Source organism: Enoplosus armatus, chromosome 22 (genome assembly GCF_043641665.1).
Source record: "Enoplosus armatus isolate fEnoArm2 chromosome 22, fEnoArm2.hap1, whole genome shotgun sequence".
In the NCBI taxonomy this organism is placed as follows: Eukaryota; Metazoa; Chordata; class Actinopteri; order Centrarchiformes; family Enoplosidae; genus Enoplosus; species Enoplosus armatus.
Genome location: NC_092201.1, coordinates 1158981 through 1185183, shown reverse-complemented (window position 1 = coordinate 1185183; position 26203 = coordinate 1158981). Strand labels below are relative to the sequence as shown.

The 26203-nt window shown below is 42.2% G+C and overlaps 5 protein-coding genes across 5 annotated transcripts; 2 read left to right on the top strand and 3 right to left on the bottom strand.

Moving 5' to 3' along the window:
* Positions 1-2426: 2426 nt before the first annotated feature.
* Positions 2427-2816, bottom strand: LOC139304770 (histone H2A-like). Its single transcript, XM_070928638.1, has one exon. It carries the CDS (start codon positions 2814-2816, stop codon positions 2427-2429), a length of 390 nt encoding a protein of 129 aa, XP_070784739.1.
* Positions 2817-12171: 9355 nt separating this feature from the next.
* LOC139304793 (histone H1-like) lies at positions 12172-12825 on the top strand. Its single transcript, XM_070928669.1, has one exon. It carries the CDS (start codon positions 12172-12174, stop codon positions 12814-12816), a length of 645 nt encoding a protein of 214 aa, XP_070784770.1. The 3' UTR covers positions 12817-12825.
* A 1256-nt stretch (positions 12826-14081) lies between these two features.
* Positions 14082-14492, top strand: LOC139304794 (histone H3). Its single transcript, XM_070928670.1, has one exon. The coding sequence runs from the start codon at positions 14082-14084 to the stop codon at positions 14490-14492; it is 411 nt and encodes a 136-aa protein (XP_070784771.1).
* Positions 14493-15803: 1311 nt separating this feature from the next.
* LOC139305105 (histone H4) lies at positions 15804-17297 on the bottom strand. Its single transcript, XM_070929047.1, has one exon. It carries the CDS (start codon positions 17282-17284, stop codon positions 16973-16975), a length of 312 nt encoding a protein of 103 aa, XP_070785148.1. The 5' UTR covers positions 17285-17297; the 3' UTR covers positions 15804-16972.
* A 1839-nt stretch (positions 17298-19136) lies between these two features.
* LOC139304892 (histone H2B 1/2-like) lies at positions 19137-19841 on the bottom strand. Its single transcript, XM_070928795.1, has one exon. It carries the CDS (start codon positions 19839-19841, stop codon positions 19464-19466), a length of 378 nt encoding a protein of 125 aa, XP_070784896.1. The 3' UTR covers positions 19137-19463.
* Positions 19842-26203: the final 6362 nt, after the last annotated feature.

Sequence of the window (26203 nt, the reverse complement as noted above, 5' to 3'; positions counted from 1 at the left end):
TAATTCCCTGGATGATATCTTTAAAAACATTATTCTCTTTTCATTATTGTTTCAGTTTTAAACTGACATTAGTTTTTAGAGTTATTACACAACATCTGTCCAGGGACAAGAGAGACAACATCTGGCACATTTACAGCAATATTTATTAACATACATCATCCCTGTTAATAAACCAAAGAATACATAATGACATCATTATATCACTAAAGATAACACAGACTGAAAATACATTACAAACAGGTTTGTCTGTGAGGACGTTAGTGTGTATTCTTGTTTCCTGGTGACGAAATGTTAAAAAGAAATAAAGATGTAAACATAACATGGTCGACTGCAGCACGTGATAATATCCAGACAGTTTACACTTGAACTGATTTGGTTGTTTGAAACAGTAATTCTGAGTAGTTTATAGTATAATTAATGATAGCAGACACAGGTGGCTCTCTTTCTCTGGCAGACTTCTCCAGGTTCACCATGAAAACAAGACATGACGCATGTTAGCTAAACATGAGAGTAGACAAACACACCTCGTTGGCTGCATGCTACAAAAAGACAATCGTCTGTATGTGTCCTGATGACACGCTTCCAAATAAATGTCCTATTACATGTATGAAATAATGTAGAAATAACACATGCAACTTAAATTACGATATTGGTCTTAATAATTAATATTATATAAACAATAATGGTTAACAATTACATGTACTAAGTCAAGAGTACATCCAAAGTAAATTATCAAGTACTCTATGCAGGATTCTTAAACTCAAGTGTAAGTGTACTACACTGAGTAAGCATTTGTTAGTACAACATACGAGACTTATTCAAACGAGTACATTTACTTACAATAATCTATTCTAGATGTCTGATTCTTGACCTTTTTTTTCACTAAACCCATTTGCTGTTTGTTTGAAGTTTGCTGAGCAACAATGAACAATGCAGCGATCGGCTGTATTATTTATTTTAATGTTTATTTGTATGTAGCATGAATCTGCTATGAAATGCTGAGGATGTTCTATGAGTCTGTGGTGGCCAGTGCTATCCTCTATGCTGTTGCATGCTGGGGCAGCAGGCTGAGGGTGGCGGACTCCAACAGACTCAACAAACTGATCCGCAAGGCCAGTGACGTTGTGGGGGTGGAGCTGGACTCTCTGACGGTGGTGTCATCTTGGACAATGTCTCACATCCTCTCCATGACGTACTGGTCGGACACAAGAGCAGCTTCAGTGGGAGACTCATTGCTCCCAAATGTACAACTGAGCGACACAGGAAATCATTCCTGCCTGTGTCCATCAGACTGTTCAACTCCTCCCTCTGAGTGTCAGACACTCAGGAAGAGACTGGAAATCTGGATCTACTCCACCTGTTCATACACCACCTCACTATTTATTCTAAATGTTTAAGTGCAATAGATATATAGTCACACACTTCAGTGCAACACATACATACATATACATTGTTATTGTATATATGTTTTACCTCATTGTTCACTTAAATACTGTAAATGTGTATATTATTTATTTTCTATTTCTTATTTTTATATTTTGTACATACTTTTAGTTCTAAATTATGCTACATTTCTACTCTTGAATGGGAGCACCGGTACTGTACAATTTCAATAAAGTATTACTGATTCTGATTCAATATCACACACCATATTAATCAACACAATCTACACGATTTGAACAATGTCACCGTCAACACAATCTGTAAGAGTTTTCTTTGGAACTATTACCTGTACACGTGTGCTGCTTTAGTCATATATAATAATAATCCAAAAACATGAAAGACTATTTGTTATATATTGTGATTTATCTGGGATAGCATCAATAGACCATGTTATGCTAGCTCGCTGGAAGGAGGCTAACTATTACTTTAAGATGAGGTGGACAGGAAGAATGGGCACGACCATTTCCAAAGGGGTCCCTCGACCTCACATTAAGATCTGAACTGGGCTCACTGGAACCACAAGAGTCATTTCTACCTGATATGACTCATCTGCACCTTTAAGGTACATTAATATTCAATGTCAGCAAAACTATAGCTTCTCTTTAGATAAAAGCATTTAATTTAAAGATTTAATAAAAACACGCAGGCTTTTTGAACACATGAAACATGCAGCTGTTAGTCAGCGAGGTGCTGCAGAGCTTCAGCTGCTGGAAGTTTGACAAACTACCAGATGTCACTGAGCTGCTGAGTCCCGAACATCCACAAGGCTTCACTCACTGTTACCTGCTGTGTACTTAGATTGACTTTAGTTCACATTCAGTGACAACCAGGCTAAACTTGTCAGCTGGAGGTCACAAGTGTCAAACAGAAGTGAAATATAATTCACATCATAAATGAGTGTTGATGTTTTGAACAGGAGCTTCCTCTTTGAGTAGAAGTGGTGGCTCTTAAAAGAGCCGTTGGGTGTTTGGTGAGTTGGAGCTTTACTTGCTCTTCACGGCCTTCTCGGTCTTCTTGGGCAGCAGGACGGCCTGGATGTTGGGCAGCACGCCGCCCTGAGCGATGGTGACTCCGCCGAGCAGCTTGTTGAGCTCCTCGTCGTTGCGGACTGCCAGCTGCAGGTGACGGGGGATGATCCTGCTCTTCTTGTTGTCGCGGGCGGCGTTACCGGCCAGCTCCAGGATCTCAGCGGTGAGGTACTCGAGCACTGCCGCCAAGTAGACGGGGGCTCCGGCACCAACGCGCTGAGAATAGTTCCCTTTCCTCAGCTTCCTGTGGACGCGACCCACCGGGAACTGAAGCCCAGCACGGGAGGAGCGGGTCTTAGCCTTCGCTCTGACTTTGCCTGCGCCGCCCTTTCCTCTTCCAGACATCTTAAAAGTAAGTTTTGTTTAGTTCCTGACAGAGGAACAGCCCTGATTATATAGCTTCCATCTGGTCGCTCATTGGTCGGGTACAGCAGCAGTACGGTCGCCCAATCAGAAGAGTCAACGTCACGTTACTGTAGCAAAAAAAGAAGCTTCCGCCCTACAGTGTCACTTTCAAAACTTACAAAATAAGACGTCACAAATAAAAAGTAAAAGTACATAAGTTCATTTATATACATACAACCAGAACATCTACAGCGCAATAACATACAATAAAAGAATAAGTTAAGGAGAATTTAATGGATGAAAATTAAAGAAAGAATATAGTAAAGCAGATAATTTGCATATCATTCATAATTATGTAAGAAAATGCAATAACAACAGTTAGGTACTGTAACTCCAGAGTATATGTGTATATTAGCTGAGAGGTTAAAGGCTGCCGGCTCACACTGTTGTGACAGTAAAACTATTATTTGGGGGGGGGGGTTTGTTTTAATACAAAACAAAAAGCACCAAGAACATTTACACACACAACCCCCGCGACCAGTCATTGCTTTTTAAAGAAATCATTATTAAATTTTAACAAAGCAAATACACAGTAAAACAGCCACATAAAGAAACACACATGAGTACATATACAACATACAGTGAAATATTGCCAAGCACTCAATACAAAGTGTGAAGAGGTGTTCCAGTTCTCTCTGTTAGATGTCCCGGATGTTCCACGGCAGGATGTGTGTCCAGTCCAGGTTCTCCTCCTCCGGAGCTCACTGTTTGTTTGTTTGTTTGTTTGTTTGATGACCGAGTTACTGTCGGAAATCGTCTGATTTTTCATCGTGATGCATCTGGATATCCATAGTTTATTGCACACGATGCTCCAGACATCTGTACACACACTCTAATAAAAGATGTTTCTGTGTTTCATCCTCATTACAACTCCAGGAAACTACAGCTCTCACAGGAAGTCTGCTGACAGAAATGAGCCACCTGTGTCATCTCTGTGCCTTCATTATCACTGAAGTCATTATATTAAATTAGCATCCTGTATTTGAAATGATTGATTTTATTAAATATGATGCTCGTTAAACCACGCCCGTCTATCTGTAGATGCTGGTGTTCTCTAATTCAATCTCTATATAATCATTTATAAATGTCTCACTTTTCTTCTTCTTTTTCTCCACATGGAGAAATCCAGAGAGCATCTCTACAGACATTTTTAATAAAGAAATATTTAATCGAGTACCCAGTTCTACGGCCCCTAACCCCCCCTTTACCCTTTTCACCTCTTCTGTAATTTCTTTCGTTTTCGTTTATTCTCCCAGTTTCTTTCAACACTTTCTCTGATACAAATAATCAAACCCAGTATTTCAATTAATTCTTTGACTTCAATCTTAATATCACATCTGTCAAGCAGTTTATTACCCAGAGTCCTAATTTTGAGTGTGACTGTGTTATTGTGCTGTTCTCCCTCCCTGCCTGAGGGTGGTGCTGCAGGTGGTGTCTGGTGATTGGTCGAGAGACTGATGGCGCCTATTTTAAAACTGCACCTGCTGATTCTGGCTTCCTGCCTCCCAACCAGACGGGCTGTTCTGCCATGTGATCAATCGATCGATCGATCGATCTCTGTGTCACATGTTGGTGACGATCTTCTAAAAAAGAGCAGTCATGATAACTGTAGGGGGGGGGACGCCTTTTTGTTTGATTTCTTTTTCTGCTGTTTTTTTGTTAGTAATATGAGTGTTTCGGCATAACAAGGGGTCCTGAATGTGAAGGCCTTGTGCATCAATATTAAACTATTTAAATTCCTTAAACTCCAATTCACTGTAAACTGAAGTGGTTTCTGAGTGGTACACAGGTATGTCATGTAGCCCATGAGTTCAGAACCGGCTCTGCTTTTTGTACATTATGTGAAATCTCACATCAACCATGTAGAAATAGGTCTGACATGTGTTTAGCTGAAGTCTGTGAACTTCAACAACTAAGTCTGTCTTTCGCTTCTGAACAGCCTTGACGTGATATTTCAATGTGAACTAACTGAGCAATGAAAACAGGTTTTCTTCATGTCCCTGGTTTCCCGTAATGCCTTTGAATCAACAAGCAGCCACACCCTGAAACACCAGCCATTATTGTCGTTACTGAGTAACTGAAAACACACACACACATCAATACACACATTGTTCATGCAGGCTGGAGATGCCAATGACTTGACGAGAGGAGGCGGTTAAAAAAACAAACAATTCAAGCGCTCCTCCTCTTCTAACAGTTTCAAAGTGAAGAGATGAGCTGTCTGTGCATGTCTGAGTCAGCACTGCCAACAAGAGGAGATAGTGTGTGTGTGTGTGTGTGTGTGTGTGTGTGTGTGTGTGTGTGTTGGAATGAAGGATTTCAGTTAATAGTGATCAAAAGCACTCCTCCCTTGATTCCAGATGATGATGGGCGCGGAGCTTTGAATATGTTAACATGAATCTTAACGGTTATAAGTCCAGGTTTACTCAGTTACTGTTGTTGTTTTTAACCTGAACTTCATGAATTCACTTTAGTGAGTTCATCAGACCATGAATGAGACAAGATTTAAGTTGGAGTGGAGTGTTTCTGGGGGCCGGGCCTCACTGATTACTGTACAAAAACACGACTTTATAATATCATCATACTTTATTCACTGACTGGATCAAATATTATGGAGAAAATATTTTCAGTTTTCCCTCTGATGTCTTCCAGCTGCTCCGTGATTTACAGAGTTTCAGATGGCTTTACTTGATGCTAAAGTAAGTAACCGCTAACTGCTGCTGACTGTAGCTGCCGTCAGCTAGTTAGCTCAGTTAGCCGTGCAGCTATCAGTCCTGTTAACCTTCCTCTTGTGTTAGCTTTCTGTTGCTATCTCTCAAAACGGGTCGGTTTTGATCCGTGTCTTAAATCAGCCATAAAATACCCTAAAAACAATTATTTATCATCCAATTTGTTTCTTACCTCTTGGTTGCCTTGTTAGGCTTCCTTATCCATGAAAAGATTGGTTTTAATATTTGTGGTGTGGCCCCCTGGGCCGCTCTTTTGACAGCATACCCCTCGTTTTCAATAAAAAAATATGGTAAAATGAACCTCGAGAGAATTATATAAATAAATAAAAGGTTGTTATGTTACCTGACTATTAATGAGGGGTATTAGAACCCATCTCTTAAATAAATTTGTTTTATTTATTTATTTATTTTAATATCATTAACTATAGTAACATCTATGGTGTTACGGGTCAATTTCGACCCATATATATTTACTTCAAGAAAAAGGCAAAAAAAGTCAGTTTTTTTAAAGTCATATCGAGGACTACAAGGTTTCCTTGGTTTTTCTCAGGGATGCCACTCGCAGATTTAAATCTATGTGTAAATCTGTAAATTCCATGCATAGCTGGTTTTTGCATCACAGGCTGCCCAGATCTTTATGCCGTATTTCCCTGGCTTACTGGGCATGTATTGCCGGAAGGGGCATTTTCCACGGAAAGGGACAAAATGTTCATCTACTGTCACCTCTGGCCCCGGGTTGAACATCAGTGGAAGGAGCTGCACCCATCTCTCCCAGACATCTGATAAATTTAGGAAATCCCTCCCTGTGTCCCAACTATTTAGAAACTTCAACAGTAACCACCAAACAATCCACAGCAGCAGCAATACATCAGACAACTGAGTTGAACCTATTCAACATGTCCTTCCATGTTAAACATCATAATATATACATAGCAGCTTTCTTAGAATTCATCAATCAAAACCAAATTATTATCTACTGTCAGCATATCTCAAGGAGAGGAGTCTTCTTACCTGAGGGGGGGCTACCTAGATGATCTCAGAGAGGAGCAACACAGGACTTTGGTCAGAGTGTACAAAGTACAACCCAATTTTATTGGAGTTTTAACAAAAAGAATAAATGGATACAAAAATGTTCAAAAAGGAAGAAAATATAACAATTTGGTAACAAAGTCTCACGAACAACCAAGGCAAAAACCTAAGCAGTCAGTCAGAGTCGCACACCCCCTCGACCTCCTCTGTCTTCCCTTTTTGTACCCTTCACCCCCCTTCAAGGGGTCAGGGGTTCAAAACATTTATTTTCTGAGAAACATATCGCTAAACACCATATGACCATAAACCTCATCTTCCCTGCTTTGCAAGAGTGTTGTTTGCAGGGTGTCAGGCAGATGCATGAACCTAAACTGGTCTTCACGCCACCTAGACGTCGGTTTAGCAGAATGTATAAGAACCGGCTGTCCTGTCACAGGACGTCTGTTCCCTTTTCGGAGAATAGGCAGGTTTAACGTACTTCCTGTCCTTAAAGCTGAACTTAGTTTGAACTTTTCAAACGCGTCCCAGAGACTATCAGTGGCCTCATTGCTGGATCTGTACACTCCAGCAAGAAGAAGAACACCAATAGAAGCATCCAGGTATTCCTCATCAGTGTCATTCCACATGTCGCCGTGGACTTTTTTTCCTTCACGGTTTGATAGCATTGATGACTTTTTTTAGTGACAATGGCATCAACAGATCAAAACATGTCTCGATGTCACTTGCTCTCGTCACAGCAAACCTTGTGATCCCAGGGGTCATTTTGATGACCTTTGCAGCAGCTGCCCTGCCATGTACGTCAGGAGGTACTGAGCTCCAACAGATGTTACAGCTGTTTCAGCAGGAGCGGCAGCAGCTTCAGCACCGGTGACCTCCTCATCAGACTCATCAGATGTGTCTGCGTCTTCTGGTTGACACTCCACATCGTCTTCCTCCTCAGAGACCTTCTCATCCGTATGGCTATGCTGCTCTGTGTCCTCTGCCTCATTTTCAGTAAAGATATGATCCAGAGCTTGGCTTACTGGAAATCTTCATGCTGCAAACTGGAGATGTGTACTCTGCAAGTCACCAACTCTAAAGTGAATTGGCCTGGAAATGTCCTCCTTTGTTTGTTTTGTTTGTTCAGGGAAGGAGACAAACAGGTAAAGAGAGAAGCCCCTAACTAAAGCTCAAGTGGTTGGGAGAGGAGCTGGCTGTTGGCTGATAGTGTTTATGATTTCAGTTTTGGCACTAATCATTGTTTTATAATCTTATATTATAACTGGGTCAAAACCGACCCTAACAACACAAAGGTCATAATTTTCACCAGAGCATTTTATCATTTAGTGAAATTGATTTTTTTAATTTTATTTTGTTTTAATAGAAGTTCCTGACAAAGTGAAAAAGCCTTGATGCAATAAACAAATTTATGTGGTACTTTCATGCATTTAAAACCTAAAAACGGGTCGGTGCCGACCCTAACACAAGAGGAAGGTTAGCGCTAGCTGACTGTGTCCGGACTGGGGGAGCGTTGGTGTTTACACCGCCGGGAGGAGGAGGTTTAATAAAGCTTTATTTAAGCTTTACAGCTAGCGGCATCTATTGTTTTTCCAACCTAATTCTTGTCTCATTTGTGCTCTGATAAACAGTCAACTCATCAAATTCAGGTTAAAAACAACATGAAATGATATTGATGATGTGTTTATTTGCAGGGAAGTGAGATCGCATGTGGAGTGCATGTTGTATCTACTATTATTTTCTGTTGTGAGTCTATTCCGTAAACACAACATCTATTTCCAGTCTGTCTGTCCTGAAGCGGGACCCCTCCTCTGCTTTATTCCATGTTTTCCCTGTTGAAAGGTTTTTGAATCGAAGGTCTGAGGACAGACTGAATGCTGTACACACTGTGAAGCCCCTTGAGGCAAATTGTGATTTGGGTTATTGGGCTTTATGAATAAAATTGACTTGACTTAACGTATAAACCCATTAAAGTGTGCAAGCCGTATCCTGTCTCTAATGATCAGGAATGAAAGGAGATGGGAGATGGTGGGAACACTGGGACTACGCCTCATACATACAGCAAATGTGTGAATTCAATGATTAGTTTTTAAAAGCTTTTGTGCAGCAGATTAAATTCCTTCTTCTGTCTTAATCTAGTGTTTCCCCTGAAGTGAAGTTAATCCACTAAAACATGCTCATACAGTTCAAGTTCAATACAAAGTGCAGCCTTTAAGAAAAGAAGACCAGCACTGGAACGCTGTTTTGACAGTGAGTGAGTTTATGTGCAGGTAAAGGCGCGTTCTTGAATGTCAATCGCTTCGGGGAATAACACCTGAGAAAAATGTTTAATAGCAGTTTATTATCTTCATAAATCACTCGCAGTGAGCACACAAAAGCCTGTCCCAAAATATGATGTGTCTGCAATTATGATTGAACTAATGGAAAACTGTTTCATTAACAGCAAACACTCTATCACACACATTTTCTATCTCTCGTACTTTCACTCTTGCAGAGTCTGGGTTCAGGATCATGGAAAACATTTGTATTATTATCATTATTATTACTATTTGTGCTGTGGAGTGTATCAGGTCAAAGTCGAAGGAAGACAAAGAGAAGCACATGAAGGCCAGTCAAACACTGTGCTTCTCTGCTAAGACATGCTTGAAAAGTTTCAGACTTGATCGTTCTGGACTCAAAAACTTTAAATACAACGTTTGTATTTGTTATCGTACTCTGTGCATCTGTGAGGTGTTAATTCTGTGTAACTTGTGCTGCTGTTTTGGCAAAAAAATAAAAAGGATCATAGTCAAAAAGGTGAGAACAAGAAGAGTCTGCAGCTCTGTGAGGCTGTACTTTAACACAGCCAGACTTTGAGTTAAATGCTGACAGCCTGATGTTTAGCACCCTGTTAGTTTGCTGTGTTAGCATGCTAACACTGGCAGCTGAAGACGGTGAAGGTCATTAGCCCAAACTGGTGGACATTAAAATGTTAAAAGTCAGAGGAGAACATGAAGGTCTGCCACAGAATTCAAACCGGAGTGGTGGACCAACCAGCTTTGCTGTTCCTAGAGGCGTTATATTTTTCCCGCCTGTTTTGTGTCGAGTCCCGCCCTGCTGTGCTGTGATTCTCAACAAATCCTGTACTCATAACCATAACTTCATACAAAGAACATATTACTTAACAATCTTGAACCACGTGTTGACAAAAACAAAGGGTTAGAGAGCTGTAAGATAACAAAAAGATTTAAAGTTTGTTATTCTGTCTAGAGAAAAGGTTATCCTCATTATCTCCCCCCATCAGAAGTGTCCCAGCAGCAAATGAACTCATCAGATCTTTCCTTCATAATGAAGACCAGCATATTTATTGTGCAATAAAGCGATAACAATACAAAACATGGTGTTGGATGACAGAAGAGAATAATCAGACATTAGGATTAAGGGTGGTGGAGATGCAGGCTGACCTTTGGGGGGGGGTCGTACAATCTCACTAAATATTGCACAGAAGCAACATCAAGTGTTTTTCTCCCACATATATACAATAAACATATATATGAAGATGAAAAACACCTACGTCATAATTATTAAGACTATATATTATTAGACGTGCTGTGTTTGATGTCTAACAGGACATGAAGCCACCAGAGTCACAGTTAATAACGACCAAACTAGGTGTTAAGAAGAGTTTAAGAGACATAAACTACAAAATACTTATGAATAAATATGAACATTAAACATTAATATAAATTAAATGATGAAATATGTTAATGTTGAGGTGCCGCCCCCCCCCCCCCCCTCTCTCTCTCTCTGGGGGCCCTCTGCTGGACACTAGACCACATGCCACCACAAATGTCAGCCAGGTGTGGTTACAGAGCTCTAGAGGGCTGGACCGTCTTAAAAGGACTTGGACTCTATTCAATCTGAAGTGCAGCTCAGAGGCGTGAGGACGCCTTCAGACTCTTCATCAGCATTGTGTGAAACTGTGGAAACAGATTTTACTACCGACATGGTCGTAAAACACATACTGTCTCTTCTCTGCTGGACATCCTGAACTATACACTTATATATATATATAACTGCCATGTACATTTTGGCTTCTTAAAACTCAATAAAGATTTATAAAAATAAAAAAATAAGAAGACACCTTTATTGATCTGTAGTTGGGAGAATAAAAAAAAAACATAATAGAACTAAAATGGAAACTATAGAAGAGAAATTCAACTAAAAATTAGCAACATGCAGAACAGAACAAATAAGCAGTACACATACATACCTGCTGAATCTAAACTAATACTGCAGTACAGCCTCATAGTATAATACATGATGAAGTAATTAGACTTGTCTGTATTAACATGGAAATTTGCTGTAGTACATTAATAATATATATATATCAATAATATAGTATCTACATATATACACACATGCATACATGTTATTATAACACAACAACAGTAATAATAATCAATATGAATATGTATAAAACATACTGCATGTATTGGGTGTGCAGTAGTGACGAGAGGAGAAACAAGCTAAAAGGTTGAAAAGCTCAAGTAAAGTCCAAGTAACTAAAAGCACCTTCAGCAGGTCTGGATCTTATTTCATTTGAGCTGCAAACCCCCCAGAACAGAAATGTGCGGGGAGCCAGAGAGAAGTGATTGATCAAGTAAAGAGAGCATCAATAAAACTTTAAGCAGCGTCTCAGAGACAGAAAGCTGTTTGACTTCCTCTTTTCTTTATCGTGCCAACATATGATTTCAAACTCATCGTATGTTTAGTGAAGAAACCACGACTACTAATAAATATATGATGAACATTAAAGCAATAAACAGACCCGGGACACGTCATCACTTACTGTAATACAGGCCCGGAGGACAGGTCTTCCCAAAGTGACAAAGAAGTCGAATCAAATGTTCATTTTATGTTTATTGGCTTTAATGGCTAATAAATAGCTGCAGATTGTCTAAAGCAGGAGTGAAACCTGAAGCAGAACAACACAGATGACAAAGACAGAGACTGTCTGTCTCAGCGAGTGTAACGTCTCCACTAACTTGCGCGTGTGTTTGCAGGTACCGAACTAACCTCTGTTTAATACTAAATAAAGAGCAGCAGCCGACTGTTTGAACTCTGAGCCTCCACACAAACATGTCCTGTCACCATCCGGCGGCTTTCACTGGGTTTCTGATGCATTTTAAAGCATTTAGGAGAGAAATTAGAGGGAAACGTCGGGCAGAGACGCCTCACACGGCAGCAGCTGGGAGAGGTTTAGACGCTCCGCGGAGAAAATACAACACTGTGGAGCTCTTTATTTGACTCTCACATGAAGAGACACTGCTCCGCTACCAGCCGGGGCCAGTTTTAGCCTGCAGGTCTTCCTCCACATGTGTATTTTATACATTTCTGTGCGGAGAGAAAACACAAGTGTCGCAGTGTTCCTGCTGCACAGCTGAGCGGCAGGCTGCGTTGAGTCTTCACGGTTCTCATGGGGCGTTTAAGTTCCTCCCTTTGCTGGGACTTCTCCACTCTCACACCGGACTCGTCCAGAGAAGCTACCTGACAGCACGATGGCAGAACAAGTCCCCGCTGCGCCCGCTGCGCCCGCCGCACCGGCCAAATCCCCGAAGAAGAAAGCCGTCAAGCGGACCAAGAAGACCGGTCCCACCGCTTCTGAGCTCGTCCTGAATGTCTTCTCCGCCCCCGGGGACCGCAAAGGGACCTCTTTCGCCGCTGTGAAGAAGGCGCTGGGCAGCGAAGGCTACGACGTGGAGGCGAACAACAGCCTCCTTAAACGCGTCATTAAGCGCATGGTGGAGAATGGGACTCTGGTGCAGGTCAAGGGGACCGGGGCATCGGGCTCCTACAAGCTGAGCAAGACTGCTGTGAAGCCCAAGAAGGAAGTGAAGAAACCCGCCGTGAAAGCCAAGAAGCCGGCAGCGAAGAAGCCCGCCGCCGCCGCCGTCAAGAAGCCAGCAGCCGCCAAGAAGTCCAAAGCAGCGGCCGCCAAGTCAACACCCAAGAAGGCGAAGAAACCCGCTGCAGCCAAGAAACAGTCCGTCAAGAAGCTCACAAAGAGCCCGAAGAAGAAGGCGGCCAAGAAGGCAGCGACTCCCAAGAAGGCCGCTCCCCCCAAGAAAAGCCCCAAGAAGGCTGCCAAGTCCAAAAGCACTAAAGTCAAGAAGCCCGCAGCCAAGAAAAGCTCCAAGAAGTGAGGCGACACAGCGGCTCTGTTCCAACTCAACGGCTCTTTTAAGAGCCACCCACATGTCCCACTGAGGAGCAACTTTCCTGTGTTGATGTTCTGTCTCTCTACTGAAACATTTCTGTTTTTCTTCCTGTGTTTGTTCACATCACTTCTGCTCATAATGATGTTTAATAGAAAGCAACAGGGCCCTGTGCTCTGAGGAAGAACACATGCAGGCAGCTGTAACATGCTCACACTTGTACTGAGGGGTGGAGCAGCACAGGACACCACAGGAGTGAGACAGGAAGTGAGTGGGCAAGAGGGTAACGGAGGATCTGCACTGCAGCTGTTTTATTAACTACCTCTTGTTGTTGTTCATCAGCAGTGAAGCACACAAACAGCCACAGGAAGACGTTCTTATTGAGAGTGATATGGAAGTTCAAATGTGGCTCATTTCATCACTTTGCACCTCAGCAACATCTGTACACAACATCTGTACAGCTCCTTGAACAAGCTGTCACTCACACTATGATTGTACATTTATTGATAATACTGTCTTTAATAAAAATCTTAATAATAATAAATACTGGCTTTAGTAACGGCAACAAGAACAAAGAGTGAAGCAGCAGCAGTGCAGGTGTCTGTATGACAGAAAGATCAATGAATGTGTCTCAACTGTTGATGAATTTGACAGAAACATATCTGAAGTAAATGTCGTCAGCTCGCCGCCACAAACCCTCGTTTCAGGCCTTTCTTCCCCCCACTGGACCAGAGAGCTGTAGGAACATCACAGCGTTATGGAACGATGTTCTTTCATTACTTCCATATTATAACTGTGTGTGATTATATTAGTCACAGATATTTGGTCACAGATTACATCATAAATATTCTCGAACAGTGTCACATCAATAAAACGTTTAACCACAGTTTCATATAAAATATTAGACATTATTTAATAGTAATGTCTAAATACTCATGAATATTAATATATAAATGTGTTTTTGTTTATTAATTTACGTGTTTATATTCATATGTGATGTTTCCTGATTAATAAGAATCATTAGCTCACATAATAAATGAAACGTCAGTTAAGTTATTTGTATTTCCCGCCACAGGAACTCCGCTGTGAATTATTTATCCAATCCTTCGCTCTGATAGGTGCGCTGCTGTATCACGTGCATACATTGGACCAATCAGCGCTGTCGCGCTCCGGCTCCGGCGATATAAAGCAGACGGTCGCAGCAGAGTATTCACTACTTTTCTTGAGGAAAGGAGACCTGAAGCTCGTCTACGATGGCAAGAACCAAGCAGACCGCCCGTAAGTCCACCGGAGGAAAAGCCCCCAGGAAGCAGCTGGCCACCAAGGCCGCCCGTAAGAGCGCCCCGGCCACCGGCGGAGTGAAGAAGCCCCACCGTTACAGGCCCGGTACCGTGGCTCTCAGAGAGATCCGCCGCTACCAGAAGTCCACCGAGCTGCTCATCCGCAAGCTGCCCTTCCAGCGCCTGGTGAGGGAGATCGCTCAGGACTTCAAGACCGACCTGCGCTTCCAGAGCTCCGCCGTCATGGCTCTGCAGGAGGCCAGCGAGGCTTACCTGGTCGGTCTCTTCGAGGACACCAACCTGTGCGCCATCCACGCCAAGAGGGTCACCATCATGCCCAAAGACATCCAGCTGGCCCGCCGCATCCGCGGAGAGAGGGCTTAAACTGACCCCAGATCTGTATACAGCAACACAACGGCTCTTTTAAGAGCCACATACACGTTCAAAGATCTCTGATCCTCCGACACGATCAAAACACACACACACACCATTTCACACATCAACTAACGTGTCATATTTCTAAACTACATTATAATCTTTCTGTATTCGTTAAAATACCATCACATGTCCTACATGAATATATTAACTAGTTTTACTTCATTCCTGTTAATATATATATATATATATAACCTGTCAATCACAACCATCCAAGCAACAATGAGCATGTCAACCTTTGTTTTAATGTCCCGCCCCGTCCAGCCTGTGATTGGTCGCTTTTTGGACCGTTGATATAACGTTAGCTAAACATCCAGCTGAAAAAACAAACCTTGCTTGTCCACCGCAAAATAATGGTGGACAAAATAATAGAAACACCTGTCAACAGCAGCTGAACATCATGACCCTCAGGAGGATTTATTGCACGACTGTTAATACTTAGTTATTAAGTGTCCTCAATAAACTGCCAGCTGAGAGTAAATTCCCACATATAAAACATACAGTGCATATATCCACAGAGACATTTAGATTTGTCACATATTTGTGTGACATCACTTTTCCTGAAGTGTTTGTATGAATGAATTAAAAGAACATTTTAGTCAATTTATGATAATAGATCTCTGATCCTCCGACACGATCAACACACACACACACACACATCATATAAAGTGGCATGTTTCTAAACTACATTATAATCTTGGTTTTGTTAAAATACCATCACAAGTTCGACATGAATATATTAACTAGTATTACTTCATTCCTGTTGGACAATACAGCAGTTGGTCTAACCTGTCAATCACAACCATTCAAGCAACATTGAGCATGTCTCATCCAGCTAACAACCAAACCTTGCTTGTCCCCAACCCCTGTTGTTGTTGTTGTTATATATTCATAAATCGCTTGAAACTACAGAGAATTAGAGTGCACATTTATATGGTGCTGAGGATATTAAGCCTGTCCTCGTGGATGTGAAAGGGTGGACAAAATAGACACACCTGTCAACAGCAAGTTCCACACATAAAATATACAGTACATATATCCCCAGAGACATACAAGTACACAGAATATATATTGTATTTGTCACATAGTTGTGTGATATCACCCTCACTTTGAATGAACTTTTGACGTTTCCTGATAGTGTTTGTATGGATGAATTAAAAGAACATTTTAGTCAATTTGTATTATATAGAAGATAAAATGACTTTCAAACAGTGAACAGAATGTAGACAGAATAGATATTTGTTGTTGAGATCTTTCAGACATTTTATTCTGATATAGTTGACAGATAAGTGTTTCTGAGGTGGCAACAGGTCCACAACCCGTCATTGATGAAGTCAAAGAGGCAGTCGAATACTCTCACAGAACTGAAGGAAACACGGCTCCAAATGAAGATGGATGAACTGCGACAGGACTGACCAATAAGAATCCCATCGTCACCAGTGCACCTGTCAGCCCTTCATCCCAAGAAGAATGGACTATAGTGCAGGAGATGTGCACCAGCTTGAAGCCATTTGAAGAGGTCACTGTTGAACTTAAAAAGGTATGTAGTTCAGCAAAAGTTGGGCCCTCGTGTACCCCAGGCTTAGCTAGCTCATGGCGAAGAAGCTTTGCATTGTGGCAACATCAATTATCTCCAAGACTGGACAAATAATCTCAGAGAGAAGAACACGCCCCAAACCCACAAAAGAGAGATCACTTGTCTTCATCAATGCAAATTTGTTTTCTAGTTTTCTCATGTGATATAATACTGGAAGTATTGTTTTTCTATCAAAAAATGTTCTAAAATGTGCACTGATGTTGCTCAGGTACAGGCGACTATACACCCAGTTCAGGAGTCCTCTGCAGGGTTTAACTTTTTTTACACACATTTTATACAAAGGGTTAATCCAAAATAATGATCTCACTGTCAAAGCAGAGGGATATGGCGCCACCTTGTGGAAGATTTACAATGAATGCAGATCAGACATTAACTATATAAACAATATTTCAGAATAATTCAAACTCAGAATATATATTGGTGGGATGTCTAAATTTTAATCATTCCTCACAGTGATTATTTCCCAGATAAAATGATTTACCCCCGGACTGGTTTCTTAAAAACAGATATAAAAATGAGCCAGTCTTTCGAACGGACCCACACGATCCGGCTCCCTTCAAGGAGCCGTAAATCCCTTCTGTAATCCCCACACAAAATATACAGTACATGTATCCATGCACAGACATGTACACTTAACTAACGCTTTGTATTGTAGATCTGCCTCATGTGATGTCACAGCGGGACGATGGTTCTTGATATTTACCATTAATCTATATCTGTATTTATGTTTGTTCATTAATAATCTGAAACACCACGAGGACTGAGCTCTCCAGAGGAGGTGGGGGGCTCTTAAAAGAGCCGTTGTGTTGTAGTCAGAGCAGGTCGTGTTGTTTTAGCCGCCGAAGCCGTACAGGGTGCGGCCTTGTCTCTTCAGAGCGTAGACCACGTCCATGGCGGTGACGGTCTTCCTCTTGGCGTGCTCGGTGTAGGTGACGGCGTCGCGGATCACGTTCTCCAGGAACACCTTCAGCACACCGCGGGTCTCCTCGTAGATCAGACCGGAGATACGCTTCACTCCGCCGCGGCGAGCCAGACGGCGGATGGCGGGTTTGGTGATCCCCTGGATGTTATCACGGAGGACTTTACGGTGACGCTTGGCGCCTCCTTTACCGAGTCCTTTACCTCCTTTCCCGCGGCCGCTCATTGTTCAGGTTCTAGTTTCTTCTGACGAATAACTGATGGCTCACTGGATCAGAGCGCCGGCTCTTAAACTCTTGTTGCGGACGTCTTTGAGAACCAACGGCTCGAGCTCCGCTGGGCGGGAACTTTTTTTTCTCCAACAGTAGAAACTATGAGACCGTTGACGTCACCCCTTCTCCTTCAGAATAAAGCAGGAAGCGGCCAGCCTCCTTCCGGTCGTTTGATCTTTAAGCCCCAATTTGACACACTGAAGATTTTCCCGCATTTTTCTTCCTCCATGTAAACATGGCGTCAGGTTTCACAACAAACACGACTGACAGCCCTCAGCTCACCTGACGCTACATTATCATTATTATTAACATTATTATTATTATTATTTGTATTACTGGAGGACAACAACATGTTTAGTTTAGTTTTTTGAGGTGTCCTTTAGTGTTCACAGCTGTTGGAGCTATAAATACACACAGTTTAAGCGTACATGTTGCATTAATGTCGGAGCCCTCCACCTCTCCTCTCTACACCGCCCGCCATCCTTCTTCTTCTCTGCTTTAATGGCAGATGGCAAACCAACGTGTACAGGTGCAGACTGGAGTGTGTAGCCTCAGGGCTTTACCCACTTCATGTTACATCAAAGAAAGGAAAAGAAAAAACAATCACTTCAACCATCCCCACAGTGTCAAAACACAAAAATAAAGCCCTGAGTTTGAGCCCTGAGATGCTTCAAGTTGTCATCAGTAACCGGAAATATACATCGCAACGCTGAGATCTGGCTTTTTTTTTTTTTAGCGGATTTCGGTTTTTTGCTCGAAATCACACACATACACATAAAAAGAAACAGCGGGACCTGCCCGGCTCTCACCGCCGCGGACGGACGCCATTTTCTGGAGGGCGGTGCGCCGGAGTGTCGCCGTGTCGCCGCGACTCTTCCACATATAAAATTCAGCGATTGTGTTTTCTAGTATAAGACGTTACCTGCTGCCACATTACTATTGTTTGTTCTTACAACATTGCTGGTGGTTGACGTGTGGGACATTCCTCTTTTATTTTGAAAGCCCAGCGTCATCCAGTCTGTTTTGACTCAGGAAGCAAACAGAGAGAAATGTTGCGTATAAAGAACTGCATCAACTCATCATCAGCACCGTGTGCAATAAACTATGGACATCCAGATGCAACATGACAGTAACTCAGTCATCAAACAAACAAACAAACAAACAGTGAGAACCTGGACCGGAAACACATCCTGCCATAGAACATCCGGGACATCTAGCAGAGAGAACTGGAACACCTCTTCATCATTTGTATTGAGTGTTTGAATATTTCACTGTATGTTATATATGTATTTATGTGGCTGTTTTACTGTGTATTTGCTTTGTTGAAATTTAATAAAGATTTCTTAAAAGGCAAAGTGTGTGAGGAAGATATGAAGTTATAGGAAATAGACATTTACAAGAGCTTCAGTGCAATTTGTTCTTTTGTCTTGTGGTGTTTTGTTTTTTTAACTCATGGAATCAACCTCGATCCAACAAGCTTCACGTGCCACATGTCTGGTATCAAACTAAAGGAGGAGGTGTGTAAATGTAAATGAAAACATCTGCGTTTGTGAGATAAGTGGGTTCACAGTTCACACAGTGCTCAGCAGCACTACAGGGTTAATGAGTGTGTGCGTGAGAGAAACGCACAATACTTCATATGTGTGTGTGTGTGTGTGTGTGTGTGTGTGTGTGTGTGTGTGTGTGTGTGTGTGTGTGTGTAGTCCACACTATTTATTTTGTATGCTTTACAATCTTTGACAAAGTGAGAATCATATAAACACTTACCATACATGATTAAAATAGATAAATCTAAATAGGCAACATTTATTTATAGTTTGGCTTTATGATGACAGTCCAAAATTTAGGGTCCTGGTCTAGAGAGAGGAAGCCACTGTACTTTAACAATTTTAGTTTAATAGTTAGTCGGAGTACTACAGCTGCAAGGTAGCGATGTAGAAGTGTAACCCAGCCGGCACTACGCTTTTATCAACAGGTGTCTCTTAATAAATACATCAATAGGTATCGTTGGGAACCATGAATGTCTGGCTTGTTCAGTATCACTGATGTGTTACAGGAGGTCTGCTCTTCCAGAGAAAGTGTGTGGCTCTTAAAAGAGCCGTTGGTTTGTTTGTATGGAGGCAGTGGCGTCGTTTACTTGGAGCTGGTGTACTTGGTCACGGCCTTGGTGCCCTCGGACACGGCGTGCTTGGCCAGCTCACCGGGCAGCAGCAGGCGGACGGCGGTCTGGATCTCCCTGGAGGTGATGGTGGAGCGCTTGTTGTAGTGAGCCAGACGGGAGGCCTCACCGGCGATGCGCTCAAAGATGTCGTTCACGAAGGAGTTCATGATGCCCATGGCCTTGGAGGAGATGCCGGTGTCGGGGTGAACCTGCTTCATCACCTTGTACACGTAGATGGCGTAGCTCTCCTTCCTGGTCTTCCTCCTCTTTCTGTCCTTCTTGCCGGCGGTCTTGGTCACGGCTTTCTTGGAGCCCTTCTTGGGCGCTGGTTTCTGCTGTGGTTCAGGCATGTTAACTACTTCTCTGCTCGCAGTGGTTTGCTTGCCGATGTCGCTGCGCTGGCTCATCTTAAACATAATGGATGCAAATGTCCCTGTGCTGTCCCCCCTCTGCCATTGGCTGATGGTCACAACGTCATGGAGTGAGTGCACGCGGAAGTCTCTCAGCGCTTCATGAGCGCTTACTATGTACATGTCAGTGCATGTTACAGAAAACTAAACATTATTATTATTATTTTAAAGTCCCTACTTAATAATTCTACTTTGTCATGTCAACACGACCAACGTCTGTTGAGCGCCACATATCTTTAGTTGTTTTGAAGAAAATATTAACTAATAAAGCAAAAGGAGCCTCATGAAATACTGTATATACGTTCCCTTTGTGTGCTTTTTGTAAAAGAAATGATTAAACTGAGAGGTGCCATCTTTAGCAGCAGGCCTCAGATACTCAACAACGTTCCTGTTCAGGTGTTATTCACTCAAAGCTGCTAAACAGTTCAGTCAGATTAACTCTGTGCAGCGTGTGTGTGTCCAGCATGCATCATCATCTACAGTGCACACAGCAGACTCCACTACATCTCCAACCAACCAAACCAATAAACCGACCAGTGCCATCTGGCCCTGAGCTGTACCACGTGTCACATTCATTTGATTTAGTTGTCAGAGGTGTATTTCTGCACTAACATCACTTTCAGCAGACAGTATGAGAGCAGACAATGACGCCATCTAGTGGTTAAAAGCTGACATGTTGAATGTTTCTGCACAGGTTCACACTGTCTCCGTCTGAAGCACATCCTCAACTGACAAACTGGAGGTCCTGCTTTATTGTATAACCTTGAGGCCTTTGTTTTGAAGGAGCTCATTGTGTCACAATGTAGTTTTAAGGTCTTTATTATGTTGAATATCCATAAATTAATGAGTTTAATCAAATAATCACATTAAAAAAAAATCCACCAATGAAATCACAAAACAATGAAATGCATCGTTCCTCAGTCACCAGCCGGCAGCCGCGTTTGAGTTTGTTTCAGTTTATTTCATAACTCTTCTGCATATATTATTAACAGTTTAACAAACAGGATTCTTTTTGTTAAAAACACAATGTAACATTAACGGGATGAGGTTTAACATGTGATACACTTAAACCACTTATACACAGAGAACGTCAGAAAGATTTTGGCTTATTCAGACCAATTTGGCAGCGTTGTTTTGGGGAACGGTGTCAGTAAAGGTACTTGATAGACGGAGGCAGCTTCACGGATGATTCACACTCACAGGCAGCAAAGTCTACGGACTCCACACAGAAAGGAAACTACCTCCACTACTGCAGGCAGAGCACTACATCCCTGGGTGGACATGAAGGTAGGGCTGTATTCAATCGAAACCATGCATTTAAAAAAAAGAGTTATGCTTTGCAGGAATTCCCACAAACAGTCGCTTTTCAAGATATACTGAAGAATGTCGAAAGTGTGGATTTGATTGAAACAAAAACTCATTTGAGGCACCAGTTTGTGCCTCTAAAGGATCGCAGTTTTTACATGTGAGGGTTTTTCATGATGAGTCCAGCTTCACACTGCCGTCTGCCTTTATTCTACATGGACAGCGAGCGCAGATGGTCGTCCTCAGGTGACAGTGAAGATGAAGGCCATTTGTGCTCGAAACATTGCCATGTCCATGTAGAGCAGAAGGACTGGGAACAAGACAGCAGTGTGTGTGTGTGGTGGGTTTTTGGGCAGATAATTGTTACCTAGCACCTGCAAAGAGTTTCGTTTTAAAAGGTAAATGAGTCTTTTTGGATGAAAACACAATTCCCAAATGTGAAAATGACGATTCCCTGAAAGGCGCAAACTGAATCGAACACTGACGCATTTAACTGAGATCACGATGAGCCTAAAAAGTAAAATGTGTGTGTTTGTGTGTATGTGAGGCGTGTGGAGAGCTAATGGAGGATGTTTATAGGACTTCAGGGATAAGGCTGGACATCTCCGATCTACACAGTACAGGGATAGCAGCTTCAAGGATACACAGAACACATTTCACAACTGCAGAAAACAGGATTGAAACAATACAACAGGAAATACTGTAAATTCTCAAACAGTGGCCTTTAGTAGAAAGAGGCGTTTATTTTGAGTAAATCATCCTGTTTTTAAGTCAGTTTGATCATATCCCTTCACTTCCCTTACAAGACTTTTATTGTGAAACATCTGCAGAAATGTAAATGTTCTCACTAGCTGAGTTCTGTAGGTTTGAACTAAGTTTAAGTCATTAAACCACATCTCACAGTCTTAGTGAGAAAAGACTGGAAGTGTGAAGAAAATGAAAACACAATGTTGTGAACGACCTCTAATGTCAGTAAACCACATCTACCGGTGGCTATGCTACTAGCGACATCAGCTAACAAGGCACAAATCTAACATAAAATGATCAGAGGGGCTAATGCTGCGTTCTTTCCGTCTTATGGGATAGATGGTGTGACAATAAAGCACTATATCCGTTCAATTTAATTATCCATATTTGTTTGCCTAAGTTGGATACATCAGAGCTTTCAGAGGACTCTTGCTGATATAAGCCATTTAATTTCTTACCAAAACGTCGGTGAAGCAAATTTCCAGCGTAGAAATCTTCAAAACTTAATTGATTTAAGTGTGTGGTTTTATCAGAGTTTCTGTTTGTCTTTACAAAGCCGGCTCGTTAAACTAAAATAAGCTTATCTCAGTGAGAAAAGCACAATTTTAACATAGAAGCATCAGCTGGTCCACTAATGTTAGCTGAAGCTGACAAACTATCAAGAGAAGAATGAGGATATAGATATTCAGATGTGGTTGAAAGCTCTGGCACTCGTGAATGGACCTTTGTGACAGATTTGGGAATAAATCATATTGACCCTCCTGCAGTTCGTAAAGACACGAGTGGAAACTCAAAACCATTATGACAGCTCAGAAATTAATTACAGAAACTCCCATAAGATGTGAATGCAGCATAAGATATTGGTCACCCTACATTAGCTAACAGTGAGCAAAGCTAGCCTAGCATTAGCATGGCTGAGCTATCAGCGAGCTATCAGCTAACACTGAGCATCTGAAACCATCTCGTTCACACAAAGTAGATTTCAACTTTGAGGGAGCTCTGACTTGTTAGAGCAGGACACCATCAGGTTCACAGCATCTAACCCCCCAACCGAGTGCCGTTTCTCACCACTTGAGGTTTTTGATCGGATCTCTTCTTATCTTCCTTCACTTTGGACCTGGCTGTTGTTCAGCTTTTATTTGAGAATTTACAGTATTTCACCTCCCATTCTGGCGAACACACTCATTCATTGTTCTCACTGACACACATACTCATGCCACTTATAGTTGCTTGATTGATATGTAGGAGGAAGTACAAAATAACAGCAAGAAGAACAGGCCACACAAAGGTAGAGAATACTAAATACTTCAGATTCAAGCCCCTGAACATACAGTAGAAACCAAAACATCGCTCAAAAAATCCAACAGCTAAGATGATCTGACAAGAGGAGCCTGTGGTGTCGGCCCGAGACGGAGAGACCCTGAATGCATCTTGCTGTGTGTTTAAACGCCTGGTGCATGGTTATCAGAGATAGGCTATGGCTTTGGCCCTGGTCAGAGCAGGAGGGGGTGTAGCTGAGGAAAACTAAACTTTAGCAACAACCAAACGTCCTCTCTCCTTTAAATGTGTTCAGATGATTTTCTTTTTTGACCCCCCTCGTCCGTCTTATCATTTTAGAAAAATAGAAATCAGGAAAACATCATTACAAAAATAAACCAAAAAGTTCATCCAATGTCTACATCCACATGACAACTTCACATAAATATGGACTGATATTGCACAGAGAGGGATTTCTTCTGATATGAAGTAAATCACTGACACAATTTGTAGAAAAAAAAAAAGAACACGTTAGGACGTTAAAATGATCAAAATTTGCATGTCCTGCTTAGGTTTGAATGTGTGTTTGTTTTCTTTCTCCAGAGAGCAGCAGCACGATCCCAGGCCCTCCTACATCAGGCAGATATATCCTCTGAGTCCTGCTCCAACGCAAAACAACAACAACAACAACAAAACGCAAAAAAGCAAAAGAAAAGCTTCAGAAGTATCACTGGTGAATTTTGGTTGAAGGCACAGAGTTCCAAAAAAAGGTGGTGGATGCTGATTCCTTGAAGTGCAGCAGCAGTTTTTTGTGAGTGCGTTGTGGTGGAGGGGTTTCCTGCGGGTGGATGGACTCTCCTGATGATCGGAGGGCAGGGCTTCAACTCTCTGTGGAGACAAACACAAGACAGAGACAAGAGTTTAGTGTTTATCGTCTCACTTCAGAGGCCAGGCTGCATGGAAACTGTGTTAAACTGTGTTGTGAGACGTGAACAGACTCCTGTTGATTAAACCTGCAATAACTGACTGTTTCGTCCACTTTGTTTGTGAACGCAGCATCAACATATCGCCACCTTTTAAGTTGATATGTTGAACTTCAAAAACAAACAGTTGCTTATTTCCACATCCAGCTGTGTTTGGTCTCCTCCACCTCCGGAGGGAAACATCTGGCTCTTTAGCTGCTAAATGCTGCACCGTGTTCAGCTGCTGGTCTCTGAGCAGTGAACCGGTAGAGTTCGGCACAAACGTACGAACGAGTCTTTAACAACGAGTCTTTAAACTGAATCAGGAGATCGATCGGTGGAGCTCCTCTCTGGTGACTGAGACTCAACACAGAAACTGTCCTGATGTGATACCGTCATCAATAAGCGGCTGCTGAGCTGTTTGTTGTTGTAAAACTATTGATTTCAGCAGGAGTCGGACAGATATCTGAGTTTGTGTGATCGATTCTGCAGCAGCTGCGGAGTCGTGTTGTATCTTACGGCAGTGAGTTTGAATATTGGTTAAAAAGACGCTCATTGTTCACTGATTGGACCGAACATGTTTTCCAGACTTGAATTGTTCTTACAGGTTCTTACAGAGACAGATTCTGTTACTGATAATCAGGCAGCTGATTGGTGAGCGGTTTCGGTAACGTGTGTGGTTCCTGAGAGCGGGAGGTTTCTGCAGGGTGGTCGACAGCTCAGGGTCTATATGTGCCCCGGGTCCTCCCACCCCCACCTTTCAGCATCTTCCTCGAAGTTAATCCTCCGTGCAGCGGCAGATGGTGCTCGGAGCATCCGTGGCTGTTCTCTCAACAGCTCCTGTAGTTATGAATGATTGCATGGTCTTAGGCATTAAGTTGGATCAGTGTAATCCAGCGCAGCATATGCAGCAGCTCGCTGGGGCCAAATCCAGCAGGCAGGAGGACTCTCCTCCTTCACTTTCCCTCTCTGAGGAGGCCACGAGGTGTTAACACGGCCTGCTGCCGGCTTTATTCTGAGGGCTGAGATTAGATCAAAAACTAAACTGAGACTCATATGAAATAAAGTTTCTCAAAGCTGAAACTTCTTTGTTAAACTTTGTGGCAGAAAGTCTGTGACACTGACACAGAATGTCATGGATCAGCAGAAAGAGTTACAGATGTTAGAAGTTATTTTACAGATTTTGGGATCTCTTTATGAGATCAAAGTAAAACACACATTTTCAAAATGTCATTTTTTGGATGTTAATATTTCTTTTCTAACATGCTACTGTGTGAAATGATGAATCGATCTATTGGTTGGTTTTCCTCCCAAACCAGCCGCCACTGATCATAATATATCGTGTTTGTTGATAATATTTTGTATTAATAATCTGAATCTGTAAAGTCATTAAAGTTATCAAATAAATGTAGTGGAGTAGAAGTATACAGGAACACAAAATGAAAATACTCCAGAAAACATACTTGAGTGAATGTACTTTGTGGCTCTCGCTGACTGACCTCCTCTCACATTTTCATCCTTCATTCATAACATAAACAAATCCCTTCACCTTCCTGTGACCTCGTGAGGCCTTCAGACTGCTGGATTTTTCTGAATGACTTAATCATTGATTATCCTGCGATCACTCAGCCTGTAATCACCTCGTCGTCCTCGGCGACACACTGATGATCGCTGTCTGACTGTGTGTGTCAGCCTCAAACTGGGAGTCATGTCGACTACAAATAAGAATCTGTTTTATGAAACGTGAAGATGCATTTATGATGTCGCTCATTGCAGGAAAGTCAATCTGTTCAGCTGCATTACTTCCAGGCACCCATTGACCCCGTTGACCCCGTTGACCCCGTTGACCCCGGGGCCGGTCCCCGTTCAGCATCTCCAAATCGTTGACTTTTCATTAGCTAAGATCCACTGGATTTCTTTCTCTTAATATTTTGGAAACATTTTGAAAACAATGAAGAAACACTTTCAACAGTCTTTCGGTTTCCAGTCTGTGTGGCCCCTAATGAAAAACAACCATCAAGATTTAGTGCT

Coding starts and splice junctions, on each gene's coding strand:
- LOC139304770 (XM_070928638.1), bottom strand. CDS start 2,816: ATGTCTGGAAGAGGAAAGGGCGGCGCAGGCAAAGTCAGAGCGAAGGCT.
- LOC139304793 (XM_070928669.1), top strand. CDS start 12,172: ATGGCAGAACAAGTCCCCGCTGCGCCCGCTGCGCCCGCCGCACCGGCC.
- LOC139304794 (XM_070928670.1), top strand. CDS start 14,082: ATGGCAAGAACCAAGCAGACCGCCCGTAAGTCCACCGGAGGAAAAGCC.
- LOC139305105 (XM_070929047.1), bottom strand. CDS start 17,284: ATGAGCGGCCGCGGGAAAGGAGGTAAAGGACTCGGTAAAGGAGGCGCC.
- LOC139304892 (XM_070928795.1), bottom strand. CDS start 19,841: ATGCCTGAACCACAGCAGAAACCAGCGCCCAAGAAGGGCTCCAAGAAA.